This window comes from Toxorhynchites rutilus, chromosome 3 (genome assembly GCF_029784135.1).
Source record: "Toxorhynchites rutilus septentrionalis strain SRP chromosome 3, ASM2978413v1, whole genome shotgun sequence".
Classification (NCBI taxonomy): domain Eukaryota; kingdom Metazoa; phylum Arthropoda; class Insecta; order Diptera; family Culicidae; genus Toxorhynchites; species Toxorhynchites rutilus.
Window position 1 is genome coordinate 43,153,077 of NC_073746.1, and position 14,631 is coordinate 43,167,707.

The 14,631-nt window shown below is 39.2% G+C and overlaps 1 protein-coding gene across 2 annotated transcripts; it reads left to right on the forward strand.

Moving 5' to 3' along the window:
• Positions 1-256: 256 nt before the first annotated feature.
• On the forward strand, positions 257-14,353 carry LOC129777343 (protein aubergine). Of its 2 annotated transcripts, none has more exons than XM_055783570.1 (6): positions 257-421; positions 778-913; positions 967-2,057; positions 2,118-2,321; positions 12,699-13,640; positions 13,711-14,353. In XM_055783570.1, exons 2-6 carry the CDS (start codon positions 782-784, stop codon positions 13,973-13,975), a joined length of 2,634 nt encoding a protein of 877 aa, XP_055639545.1. In that variant the 5' UTR covers positions 257-421; positions 778-781; the 3' UTR covers positions 13,976-14,353. The 2 variants fall into 2 exon arrangements, with proteins under 2 accessions (XP_055639545.1, XP_055639546.1); XM_055783571.1 differs by lacking the exon at positions 257-421 and adding an exon at positions 486-702.
• The last annotated feature ends 278 nt before the right edge of the window (positions 14,354-14,631 follow it).

Sequence of the window (14,631 nt, forward strand, 5' to 3'; positions counted from 1 at the left end):
ATTATTTAAAACAATGTTTATGTTTCAGCTCGCACATGAAACCTTCTTATTTTTGAGAAAGAAGTGATTCTAGTGTGAATAAATGTAACTCTAGTGGTCTTTTATCGGAAGTATTACTGTCTTCTTTTGTGTGTCATACAACCTGTCACCTGTAAATTCTACACCTTGGTACCATCGTTCCTCTCGTTTTGGTGAGTTTTTTTTTGTTCTCATCGAGCTACATGAACCCCGTTCACCGTTGCTCGCATTGTTTAAGCTTCTCATTCTCGCTTCGCAATTCAGTCAAAGTAGACGTATATAATTTTCTCCGGTGGTAGCGACGCAAGCACATTTTCATCCGCTTGAAAAAATCTTTACGACTGGTTTTCTCCGTCGAAAACCTTCCAAATATCCGAAAAAGTGGTCACTGAAGGTGTCGCAAGTAAGTATCTCAGTGATAGACGTAAATTTGGCGGATCGGGTATTTGTTTTGAAGTGTAATTGGTGTTTTAAAAAGACGCGCTGATTCCTCCGATTGACCGGCGGATTCTCCATTACTGTTTTTTTTCCCATCATTGCTCAACTCACATCTCTTTGCGTGTGTACAAGCGAGAAGAAGCTATATGCATCGATCAACAAAAAACAAAAATGGTGTGCGAATGTTTTGCTATTGTTTACGTTAGTTTGAGGATAAACGTGTTTTCCTATACTATACTGTTCTATGTAAGATTCAGCTGATGTTCTTTTTTAAATTTGTTTTTGAATATTGGCAATGATTTCATGAAATATTTTTTTCAGAAGAATGTCTGATCGGCAGTCTCAGGGTCGTGCCCGGGCGCGCGGGTACACTGCAGTGAATTTATCTCATGAAAGTCGCGAAGGACGCGGACAGCCGTTGGTTCGTGGCAGCGGTGTTGGTGTTTCTGAACATGGAGTGAGTAAATTGTTTACATTTGAATGCGCTTTAATTTATAACGTTTTACACAGCCAAGACCATCTTTTAACCATCCTGGAAGTGGCGAAGGACGTGCTTTAGTCCACCGTGATCAATCAGCAGGGCGCGGAGCAAGTTCTAGTGGTGGTAATGGTAACGGTAATGGCAACGGCAGCAGTGGAGCCGGTACAAGTCGGGGAGCTATGCGAGGTCGTCGTAACATCGGGGATACGCTTCGTACCCGTGCCTTGGATGCGCCATCGAAGCATGGTACAACTGGACAACCACTCCAATTGCACAGTAATTATTTCAAACTGCTGAAGCATATTGAATGGACCCTTTATCAGTACCGTGTGGATATTTCGCCACAATGTGCCAGTTCAAGGCTTTTGCAAGGATTGGTAAACGAACACAAGAAAATCTTCGGGGGCTTTTTGTTCGATGGCACACAATTGTTTATGGTGAACAAATTGAGGAGCGACCAACTCACCCTCCAGTCACGGCACGAACGCACAGGGGACGTCTATCAGTTGCGCATTGTCCATACCGGTACAGTAGACATGACGAATGAGACTGGTATTCAAGTGTTGAATTTGATTCTCCGACGCGCTATGGCTGGCTTGAATCTGCAGCTGGTGGGAAGGAATTTGTTCGACGCGGCTGCTAAAATCGCCATTCGCGAGTATCAAATTGAGTTGTGGCCAGGGTATATTACCAGTATTCGTCAACACGAGCAAGATATTCTGGTGTGCTGCGAAGTGGCACACAAAACTATGCGTATGCAAACCTGTTATGACATTTTGCGTGATTGCCAGAAACATGATCGCAACTACAAGGATTCATTCAAACGGGCTGTGCTCGGAGTTGTTGTACTTACTGGATATAACAATAAAACTTACACGATTAATGATGTCACCTTTGAGACGACTCCAGAAAGCACATTCGACACTAAGGCCGGTAAAACATCCTTTATGGATTACTACAAATCAAAGTACAATATTCGCATTAGAGATCCACATCAGCCTATGCTTTTGTCGAGAGCCAAAAAGCGAGATTTGCGAGCGGGAGGAAGTGAGCTGATGGCATTGGTGCCGGAACTTTGTCAAATGACCGGTCTCACAGATCAGATGAGATCTGATTTTAGGTAAAATTCGAATATCGTTTCAACTTTGTTGTGATAAAATGTTATTTTTTCTCTATCAAGAATGATGCGTGCCATGGCTGATCACACCCGTCTGAATCCCGATCGGCGTATCGAACGTTTGGAAACATTCAATAAACGTCTGCAGACATCACCTGAAAGTTGTGAAGTATTTAAGACCTGGCAGATGGAGTTGGACAGACGTCTGGTAGAATTGCCCGGAAGATTGCTACCACAGGAAATGATATTTTTCTCCACCACTGCAAAGTATGTACTTGTACAAATTGTAATTATGCGTCATACACAAATTACGTAACGCGTGAAAGGGGGGTCGAGGTTGTGTTACTTAATGTGAAATAGGTGGGAGGTGGTAGCCGTGATCGCTAGGTAACAAAATTTAATTTTTATACCTAAGTAAATTCACGCCCCCTATATTCTTGAGCAGCTAGCTTCGATTCTGGGACCGAATGAGGTGTGTTTCCTGAGCCAAGATGATAAAGCACGTGTTGTAATGGGCTTAAGCCAGTTAGCAGGCACCGATCAATGTATCTCGAATATCGCGTCGATCTCCTGTATCACAATTTTGTGCTAAACATAGGCTCATTCCGTCTGTTATCGAAAGATGCAAAATAAAGCTAGGGCACCTTGGTCATGGTACAGCAGTTCAATACCGTGGACCAATGTTCGTTCGGGAAGGGAAGTTCGGGAAGGCACTGTTTCTCGAACGCATTTTGTCACGGACTCGATTTAAAAGAGTGCGTGTTGCCTGAATTATAGATAATTCTGTATCAAGGAATGATCAAGCCAGTAATAATAATTTATGTGGACGGAGGACCAGACAAAGGCCCTCGTTTTGAAAAGGTCATAAAAATTTAATCAATTGAATCTGGATGCAATATCCAAGTTCAATACATTCTCATGATCATGAGGAATCCCACTTGAAAAAAAACTTTAAAAAAAGACCAGAGAAACAAGGTTTTTCGTGAGCTGAAGAATAAAATGCTCAAATAACAGCATCTTTTCAAGAGTGTTAAAATGTGTATGTACAGCGCGGACTCGATTATATACAGTTTCTGATTTCTTTTCACTGTATATAATCGAGTCAAAACATTTTTTTATTCGTTTTTTTGCATTTATTTTTCATTTTTTGGGTATAAAAGAGGAGTTTGATTTTTGATTCATCCCCTTAACCCTTTAACGGGTACCAGCATGTAGATTGTCACCAACGATTTTATTTCTTTCTCTTCAACAATAAATTATCACTTCTAACCTTATGTGGTAACTTGTTCTGATGTCCAGCAAAAAAATCAAAAACTATTCATTTTGGAGCCATTTTTACTTAAGTGTTCACAACTCCCAATTTAGAGCAGCAAGAGCAAATTTCCCGTAAATTTATTGAAAAACAGTCATTTTGTTGAAGTTTTCAATACATATGAACTGTGTAGGACCTGTTGAGACCTGTTGTTTTTGTTGAAACTAACATCAAAATTTCAAATACAAAAACAACATTTTTACCAATAAGTGTTTTCCGCTAAACGGGCAGGTGGCAACTATATTCTTCTTCTTCTTTTTGGCTTTAAGAGGGTTTAAACTTTTCAGTTCATTCGCCTCTAGCTCTGAGAAGAGCCATTGAGCACCAGTCTTGAGGAGGCTGGTGGAAAAAGAAGAAAAAACCATATTCAGCGGACCTGTCTGCTCAGATGTAAAACCGGGCGAAGGCAGGAAAGGATCCTATGCCATATAAGATGTTTAATATAAGCTGTAACGTAATTGTATTGTTATTAAATTGGTACCAAAGCGGCGACGAAGCATCGTAGAACCAAGCTCTAGAACAAAGGGAAAGGGAGGGAGTGGGGGGGGGGTTGGTGAAAAGGAAAGGAAAGGTAAGGAGAAGGGGTGGGATGGAGAGGCAACTATATTGCCACCAATATTTTACGCTAGCCGGACAGGTGGCATCTATATTACCACCAACATCTAGCACTAGCCCTTTTACGGGCAGGTGGCATCTATATTGCCACCAACATTTTACGCTAACCGGGCAGGTGGCATCTAAATTGCCACCAATTTTTTTCAATATTTTTGATTGTTTTGCGTATTGAAAAAAATGTTTCGTATATTTTAGCATGTAAACATATTGTAATGGAGTTTGGCAATTATATTGCCACCAACATTTTCCGCTAACAGGGCAGGTGACATCTATATTGCCACCAATTTTTTCAATGTTTTTGATTGTTTTGCGTATTGAAAATATATTTTGTGTATTTTTAGCATTTAAACATGTCGTTGTATTGGAGTTTGCGTTGATTACATGCCTAGTTCTCACGGCCCGTTAAAGGGTTAAAGACAGAAAACACCTTTCTCACATGAAAAAAAAATAATTTATCCAGATTCTCTCAGAAGGTGATAGATGATCATATTCGATGAAAAAAATTCTACGCATATGAACTTTTTTTTTGTTTCGGACTATGTTGCCTCAAACTTGCTCTACAATACAAAAAACGCTACGGAAGACGATCTTGTTGCTTTCATTTGAAAGATGAGAAAATTTAGTACAGGATATCGTAATGGAACATTTTATTCAGTGGATTTTAATAACATTTTGGAAGTGTGAAAAACTTAAAAGTTAATAATTTTTAATGTGTTATTATAAATTTCATCCCAAAAATTTATATTAAACTAGATTGTTCAATAAATTAAATTAAATTGAAGTTCTCTAACCGCTCTACAATTTGTTCTTCGGCGCCCAACTGTCTTCCTTAATTTAGCTGCAATATCGATATAAACAATCCCTGGTAAAAATTCAAGCAAAATCTTCGAAAATAACGATTTTACCCCACTGTACATGTAATAGCCACTTAAATTACACCTTAACGTTGAAAGGTTATATTTCTTCTTGAAATAAGTTATATTTGAAATATAATTTTTTTTTCCAAACTGTATACAATCGAGTCCAAAATTGTATATAATCGAGTCCGACCTGTATAGCATGGAATTCCAAACCAGAAGAAAAATAACAAATTTTGACGCGACTCTCTTTGATTTTATTGAAATTTGGTACATATGAAGGAAGCTACCCAAAATCACTAAAATCTCATTATCAAATGACCAATTTAAATTACGACAGATTTTTTAAAAGAGCGTATTCAAAATCATTGATCTTTCTTTCAAAAAATCGTAACCCAAAATTTACTTTACGAAAATGTCCACGCATGTCCAAGGTGAGGGGGGAGGGGGTTTAGATAATGTCCACATGGACACGTAAAGTATATTTTTAAGCAAAACATTCATATTTATAGTCAAAATTAAAATATATTTACAAGATATTTTTAACTAAACGCCCACCCTGAATACTCTGTACTGAAAAATAAATATTTGATTGAGTTGCCTGAGAGTGCTGCCCGGTCAGACATCCATATTTTTTCATATTACTGGACTTCTTTCCGGAGATGTATATTCTGGAAGAAACGCGCATGAACTGGCATCGATCAATTTATTCCAATCGGTAATAGAGGACCATGTATTCCGTCAGGATAAAGACACAAAGAATTTTGTAATTTTCGTAGTATGAAAAATCACGAGTTATGTACAGGTTTCGATTCAGCTTCTGCTCTTGATGACAAAACGTATTCGTATTTATTTTCCGAGAGCTCCCTGCTCCTTGCATGAGTGCACTGGTCGTTTCTGTGGAGATCTGTTTTTTGCAATGATGTTCTTCTTTATTGATATCTGGTAATTTTTGTAATACGCTTCTAGTGACTTGCAAGGTTGCAGTAGTACTTATTTGAGATTTCTATGCCTAAGAACACGCCTTACATACATTCAGGAGTGTAAAGCTCTAGAATACGCGTGACCTCAGTGCAAGTCGAACTCGGACCTCCAGCATGATAATCACCCCGATTCTGCATTTCGCCGGATTTGCATTTTGTTCGAAACCATTATTTCGTTCGAGTTATAATTTCGTTTTCACTATCTCAAATGTTTTGCCCATTTATTTTTCGAAGAAAAGGAGATCGAACCAAATGCAAAAAACAACTCGAACGGGATACAGCATGAAATTCTATCAAGTCGTTCGAAATATTTCGAATCGATCGAAATACAGAAAAGGGGTGAATGTGTAACGCTAACGGCCACGGGAGCACAAAAATACATATTTATAGCAAATTGTGAAGAGCAAATCATTCACAATAAGGTTGAGTTAGACAAATATTGGGCAAGTGAATATAACCCCGAAGCAGGTTCTATGGGTCTGGTAGGACTGGAAGAAAATCTGCATTATGAGCTTCTACCATGCAACTAGTCTCGATGAATTCCAACAAGTACTGCTCGCAGCTGAACGTATTAGAATCAACGATCTAGAACGCTTCAAGAGCGCTTCTAAAACTCCACCCGCCTTACTCATCAGATATTGATTATCAACTGTTAAGATTGCTGTAAAACGAGAAAATATTTCGCAATCCGCGACCATGAATGTACATGAATGGATTTTGAGACATATTTCGTTCATATTGGAATTTAAAAAAAAATTGAATGGAAATTTTGACTTTGTTTTATTTGATTACTTGAAACCCGTAGTCCTGACCTCGACTGAACTACTATGATATTACCGCTAAAATTGATTATTATAATATAAAATCATGTTGCACCCGTGGCCGAGTGGTTAGCGTCTCACATTATCATGCCGGGTGTTCGGGTTCGATTCCCGTTCTGGCCGGAGGATTTTTCGTCAAAGAAATTTCCTTCGACTTGCACTGTGGTCACGCGTATTCTAGAGCTTGCCCCTCGGAATACATTCAAGGCGTGTTATTTGGCTTAAGAAATCTCAACTAAGTATTAATGAATGACGCTAGTTAATGCATACGTTGAGACGGCAAAAGATCCACAGGGAACGTTAACGCCATTCAAGAAGAAGAATATAAAATCATTATTAGACATAACCTTCCTTGAAAAATTTTCACCACTAGAAAATTAATATAATTTTAAATTACATAGAATACATATTTGATACGGAGAAGTAAATTTTAATTTACAATTTTTATTTTCAAAGTGTGTTCAATCATCCAATTCATTGTCATTATCCCTTCCCAATAACGAAGCACAAAGTTGAATGCAGTCAATACAAATAACGTTTTTTCGTTTGATTGACAATTCGGGTGTGTTGAACGATCCAAAACTAGCAATACATTACAACATTTACACGATTTGAACAGCACGATGATATCAACGTCGGTGAATTCAAAACATATCGTTACTAATAAGGCTATTAATTCTATTAAGAAAGCATGTAATAGAAAATTGAAACAAACTTGAAATTAGATTTAAGCGAAAAATATAGGATTCTCTTCATTTTCTTCCAAAAACTGGAGAAATGTCCACGTGGACAACAGGGGTAGGGGTATAAGGAATGTCCACGCTTGTCCACGGAGGGGGAGGGGGGTGTCTAAAATCATGCTTTTTCTGTCCACGTGGTATGTGGACAGCCCCTAAGGTCAATTCAGCCCTATGGGTATGATTTAAAATGATAGGAAGAACATGGGGCCTTAACCCTTTCACTACGACAGTGTGCTCCGTCGGAGTGCTACCGCTGAACGGAGTACTGCGCCGAAAAGTATGCATATCGCGCTGGTGTGATCGATGTGCAGTATCACCCTGATGTCGTCTATAGACGACGCTCGTAGCGAAAGGATTAAAACAAAAATGGTTGTGTGGCCTCACTAGTACGGTGGAAAAATACTAAGGAGACTGAAGCTACAAAAAAGCTAAACAAACTCCGACGACTAGCATTCATTGTAATTACTGGAGCAATGCAGGCAATGAAAGCTATTATTCACCTGTTATCTTTGAACCAATATGTTCAGCTAGAGGCTAAAAAAAGCGCTCTAAAGCTTAAAAGATGGAACAAAATACTAGACGGGGACAAAACTGGTCACATGAGCATCCTGAATCTCTTACCCGTTGGACCAGCCTCAGAGATGAACAGTGAACGGATGAAACTTAGAACTAATTATGACATTCCATACAGAGTGATCGAACATTTCCGTTCAGTATAGGATGAAGGTGGTCCCAACGTTTGTAATGGTTCAATCATGTTCTACACTGATGGGTCGAAAATGGGAATCAGAACAGGTGCCGGAATGGTCCCAGAATAAAAATATCTGGCATTGGAACACTGGCCAACAGTTTTTCGGGCAGAAATAGTTGCAATAATAGAATGTTTAAATGTCTGGAAATATAGACATGCTGCATATCTGCATATTCTCAGACAGACAAGCGGCATTTAACCCTTTCGCTACGAGCGTCGTCTATAGACGACATCAGGCTGATATTGCACATGCGTACTTTTTGGCGCAGTGCTCCGTTCGGCGATAGCACTCCGACGGAGCACACTGCCGTAGTGAAAGGATTAAAGCTCTAAATGCTTTTAAATGCTCTTCAAAAATTGTCTGGGAATGCATTTCCCTTTTACGGCAATTAAGTCAGATAAGTTCGGTACAACTGTACTGGATTCCTGGTCATTGCGGTATAGAGGGCAACGAGCGAGCAGAGCAGATAAACTTGCCAGGAACGGCTTCTCTTCTTCTTATATGGCACTAACGTTCCTAGAGGAACTCCGCCGTCTCAACGTAGTATTACTTGCGTCATTTTCATTAGTACTTAGTTGAGATTTCTATGCCAAATAACACGCCATGAATGCATTCTGAGTGGCAAGCTCTAGAATACGCGTGACCACAGTGCAAGTCAGAGGAAATTTCTTTGAAGAAAAATTTCTTTGAAGAAAAATTTCCCCGACCAGAACGGGAATCGAACCCGAACCCCCGGCATGTTAGGTTTGACGCTAACCACTCGGCCACGGGAGCACAAGAACGGCTCAAATTCACAAATTCACACTGGACCAGAACCATTTTGTGGACTTTCTGACTGTGTGTTGAAAAGTGAACTGAAGAAATCGGAGGACCGTGAAGTGACAGCCAATTGGATGGATGTACAACTTAACCAGGCAAAAAAAAAATATCACGCCGAGTATTAAAATTACTCAACAACTGCTGAGCCTTAATAAGAAAGACTTCAGCACATTCACTGGTCTTGTAACAGGACACGAGTAAATACCATCTTAAGAACATAGGTTTAGCACAAGATGATATTTGTCGCTTTTGCAATCTCGAAAGCGAAACCTCGAAAAATTTGCTATGTAACTGCGGATCCTTAACAAGACACAGAATTCAACACCTTTATAAGGCTATTCTTTAGGCCAAGAAAATTTGGTCTGCGTCGCCGATCAGGGTTATAAATTTCATCAAACAGAGTATTCCTGATTGGGGCCTTTCTCGCCATAGCTGTCAGTCTACTCTTTCATCATTAAGTAGTATATAAGCTTGATGTGTAGTATCAAAAGGGATGTACCACAATAGTTCAAAATAATGGACGCAGTGGTTCACACCCAACAGGGGAAAAAAATTCTCCTTAGGGGTTTTGAACCCTCTGCTCTGGTTCTCAATAGTTTCAGGTTCTTTATCGGACAAGCTACTATAGAGATCTGTCAGTCGCAGGTGGAGTTCGAGGTTTTGCAAAATTAATGAACTATTCAGGAAAAACAATATTTTAAATGCACTGTAAAGAAATCTTAGAATTTAATATAAAACTCTTTAATATTTCAAAACACCCCCTTCCTTTCGATATTTTTATTGAAAAACTTTTTCAATCTAACAAAGTTTGACGCACAGTTGTGTCGTGGTAAACTCAACTAAATGGAGATATGAATTTTTGAAAATTTATGAAACAGTGAAATCCCAACCATTAAAGAAAAGTAACATGAAAATGGAAGCTAGATGCGATTGCACATGAAAAATTATATATAACGTTTCATTCTAGGACTAACCTTTTTTGAGATATAACCATTTTTTATAGTGAAAATAATCTCATTTCTATTTGATGTAGAAACCTTAGTCGTAAGGTCCAGCAGCAGTATGCATTTTCTAATATTTCAATATTTATCTTATAGGACAAAACGTTATACAGGCAAACCTGTTTTTGTACGATTTCTCATTCGTGTGACTCTTTGTGCGATTTCATTATGGTATCGGGACTGAATCACACAAACCAACAGCATAAACAATAAAATCTAACGAAAACAGTCACATAAATGAAGAATTGCACAAAAAGCGATTGCACAGAAGCAGATTTTTGAAAAACTTGTTTTGAAAAACTCTTCGGTGCAGTGCTCCGTACAGCGGTAGCACTTCGGCGGAACACACTGCCGTATTGAAAAAGTTAAAGAAAATCGGATAGGGTTGCAATGAGTCTCTTGTGTCGATGTCTCATATTGCTCTAATTTTGTCATGGCCAGGGCCATGGTGTCGGAGTCGGAAGGAATCTCATCACATTAGGAGTCGGAGTCGGTAAATTTTCCGACTTCTAGTTAAATGATCTGCACCCGTGGCCGTGGGCGAGTGGTTTGCGTCTCACATTATCATGCCGGGTGTACGGGATCGATTCCCGTTCTGGCCGGAGAATTTTTCGTCAGTGAATTTTCCTTCGACGTGCACTGTGGTCACGCGTATTCTAGAGCTTGCCCCTCGGAATACATTCAAGGCGTGTTATTTGGCTTATGAAATCTCAAATAAGTATTAATAAATGACGCTAGTTAATGTATACCTTGAGACGGCAAAAGTTCCACAGGGAACGTTAACGCCATTCAAGAAGAAGTTAAATGATCTGATAAAATCAAAATATTTAGATCATTGAAGAAAATTTTAATTCATGATACGGAAACTTTGATGTTAATTTTGTTTATTAACCCTCTACAGCCAAAGCCCGCCATTAGACGGGCTTCGCGGATTCTCTTTTCAAATTATTCAGACATTATTATCAATGTTCACCCCCACTAGAACGTCTTTAGAATATTTTCATCTATCACACATACACATTGTTTTTATGCTGGCAGCTTTCTGCTAGGAGTATTTTATGTTGAAAGTCGGAAATTCGAGAGAAAAGTGTAGTAGGTTTTTTTTAGATAAATAAAAAAACTTGGGCGGTAGAGGGTTAATAATGCGAACTAAATTGTAATAATTCTTTGCAAAAACACCGTAGAACAGCAAAATTATCCACTTTAACGATATACTCAACCAGGGGCCGTCAGATTCTCTAACATTTTGGAGACTGCAAGAACAGTTAATGTCATAATTCAGCTTACGGACAATGTTATGAAAATGAGACCAATCAAATTGGAGAAATTTTTCCATTTTCCAACATGAAACAAGTCGCGAGAAGCGAGATTCTGACCAGAGACGTTACGATTATTAAACCTGCGTTCTATCACCACTCGGCCATCACAATTCCTAGATCCATTGCAGACATACAGCAATAAAACCAATGTTGGGTCTTATTGTGATGCATTACAACATTTGAACGTTGGATTGTATCTGTGAAATCATAGCAGGAGCACGACAAGAGTGATTCGTGAAAAAAGAAATTCTTCATCTTAATCTATGTCGCTAATTCATGAGCGAAAGCTGTGGTTGTATGATGCAATAAATATTTATTATTGTTCTTGTAGGAACGATTAAACGTAGGTTGAATTTATATCTATTTTCAATTTGTTCATGATCATAGACACAATCAAAGCTAAAAAAAATGTGAAAAAAGGCTGCTCTAGGCTTTGAAAATTGTGAAGTCACATTTTCGAGCCTCCATGAAAGATTTTTGATTGAAGTTTTTATGAGCATTCTAAATTTTGATATTCATTTATATAGTCTAAACAGAGAAAATCGTAAATATAATGTTCTTTTGAAAAACCGAATTATTTCATTTATGTCAGCAGGAGTCGGAGTCGGTACTAATAATTAGGGCCGATTGTTTATAGATGAGTTCTCCCGATTACCACCTTATCAGGTTTCCCAAAGATAATTCTCACCGTTACGATTGGAGTTCTGTAAAGCGTACGCCACGATGAATAACGGAACATATCGTAATATATTACACATCGTCGGGTCGATTGACTGTAGAGGAACTCTCTAGGTCACCTTCTCAGGTTTCCCACATGTAAGACTTCGCAGTTGCTATTGGATTGCGATAACAAATGCTTGCGAGAAATGAAAAAATCTAATTAATGTTACAGGTTCTTCGCAGGATACCTAAAGGTCTCTGCTGCGTGTTGAGATATGAGATTTTCAAAATTTCGTTTTGTTGGGTCGATAGTTCGAGTTTACATAATTACATCACTTACCTCAGTGACTAACAACTATCCCTATCCCTTCGCTAGCGAACCACGCTGGCTTTCGGGCGGCAAATATCATACTAACATTCTTACCCTTCCCTTGGTGACTGTAAGGACGTGGCCGACGTCATTAATGACTATTCAAAGCTCAAAAAGCACCGAATCTGCACAAAGAGAACGATTTGCAACTCCCAAGCGTCATTCAGTGTGTTCTTTGTGCAATTTCGCTGGTTCAAGTCAATCACGGAGATCAACTACGAAGTGGTCAAACTCAAGCTTAAGATTATGTTAGCGTTGGGTAACATACGGGGGAGGGGGGTTGTTCTGCATTACTTACTTAGAAGGGAGTAGGAGTCTGTTCAAAAACCTCATTTGTAGCGTTTCGTAATTTGTGTACCACGCCATATTACCAAAAACTAATTGTTCTCTTGCAGTGGTGTACAGGCAGGCGAGCAGGCTGATTGGACCGCTCATTTCCGTAACAATCCTATGTTCGCCACAGTCCGTTTGACTCGCTGGTATCTCATCGTGCCGAATCGGGCATCTCGTGAAGCGCGAGATTTCCTTAGCTGTATGGTACAGGCCGCCCGCGGTATGCGCTTTGAAATCGCTAATTGTGAAGTAGTATGCATTCCTGACGACAATCCTGGCACTTACGTGCGTACGTTGGACAATATCCTGAACAAGGATCCTCAGCTTATTATGTGCGTCGTATCTAACAATAAGGCAGATCGATACACTGCTATCAAAAAGAAGTGCTGCGTAGACCGAGCAATTCCTACACAGGTGATGGTTCAGAAAACTATCACACCGAAGGGTGGAAACGTTCGAACGCTCATGTCAGTCGCTACAAAGGTTGTCATCCAGATGAATTGCAAGCTCGGCGGCGTTCCGTGGAAAGTTAAGATTCCTTTGAATGGTTTGATGACAATCGGTTTCGATGTGTGTCACGACGCGAAGGATAAGTCCAAATCGTTTGGAGCTATGGTCGCTACTTTGGATCACGACAACAAGGGAACCCCCAAATTCTTTTCCACCGTTAGCCAGCACACTCATGGTGAAGAAATTTCCAATTATCTACCTATCAACACCGTAAAAGCGCTGAATGAGTATCGCAAGGAATTCGGTGAATTACCCAAGCGTATTATTTTCTACCGTGATGGTGTTGGTGAAGGTCAGCTGCACTATGTATATGAACACGAGGTCAAATCCATTGTTGATAAGTTGAATCAAATATACAAATCGGCCGGCGTGGACCAGGATGTACTGCTTACGTTCTTTATTGTCAACAAAAGAATCAACACGCGTTTCTTTGATCACCGACAAAATCCCAAACCTGGCACCGTTGTTGATGACATCGTCACACTTCCCGAAAGGTTTGTAGAAATAGTCAATTGTTCCATAGATATACGGGTTAAAATCATTTACCACTATTTTTTTCTCCAGAACCGACTTCTATTTGGTTTCCCAATCAGTACGACAAGGTACGGTTTCACCGACCGCTTATAATGTAATCTACGACACGTCCGGACTTAAGATCGACCATCTGCAAATGTTATCGTACAAGCAGTGTCATTTGTACTACAATTGGTCAGGAACGACACGCGTCCCCGCGGTGTGTCAGTATGCACACAAGCTGTCGTTCTTGGTGGCGCAATTCTTGCACCAAGCGCCGAGCAATCTGCTCGAGAAGAAACTGTATTTCTTGTAGGTTGTCCGTTTTTATGAGTGCGCGAGAGGAATCATGAAGTCATTTTACTTAGAGACCGTGTGTAACCGCTTAGGGTTACGTGTTCTGAAATCTTTTTTTAGTTTTTGATCTTGTGGATCACATCAATTTGTTTTTGTTCTTTCCTTTTCCTATCATCTGTTATCTACACGAGAGGTTGTTTTAGAACCTTGATTACAAATTTAAAACAGTCCGAAGTGGTTGTTAAAGTTTTGACAACAAAGGAAAAAATATGACTTATTTTGTATAACTTTCAGCTTCTTATTCGACTCTAAAGAAATCCCCACTTTCAGTCACATTTGCACTAATGATTGCTTCATGCGTACCTCAAAGACAATGTTTATATATCACAAAATGTAACCTTACTCTTATATGTAATATTTCTAAATGGATATCCGATTCACGATACATTAATAAAAAACATGATGACAACTTACTGAAAGAAAACGGTGTATTGCATTGTATTAACAAGAACTTTGCAGGTTCTCGGTTGGAAGATATGCGGGAGTATATGAAAAAACGCGATAACAATATCCGAACGTACGTGAATCATGGACAGTAAAAATGAATAGGTTAGTTGTATTGATAAGTTTATAGGCTTAGCGTATTGATAGATTGATCTAAACAATTAATATTGT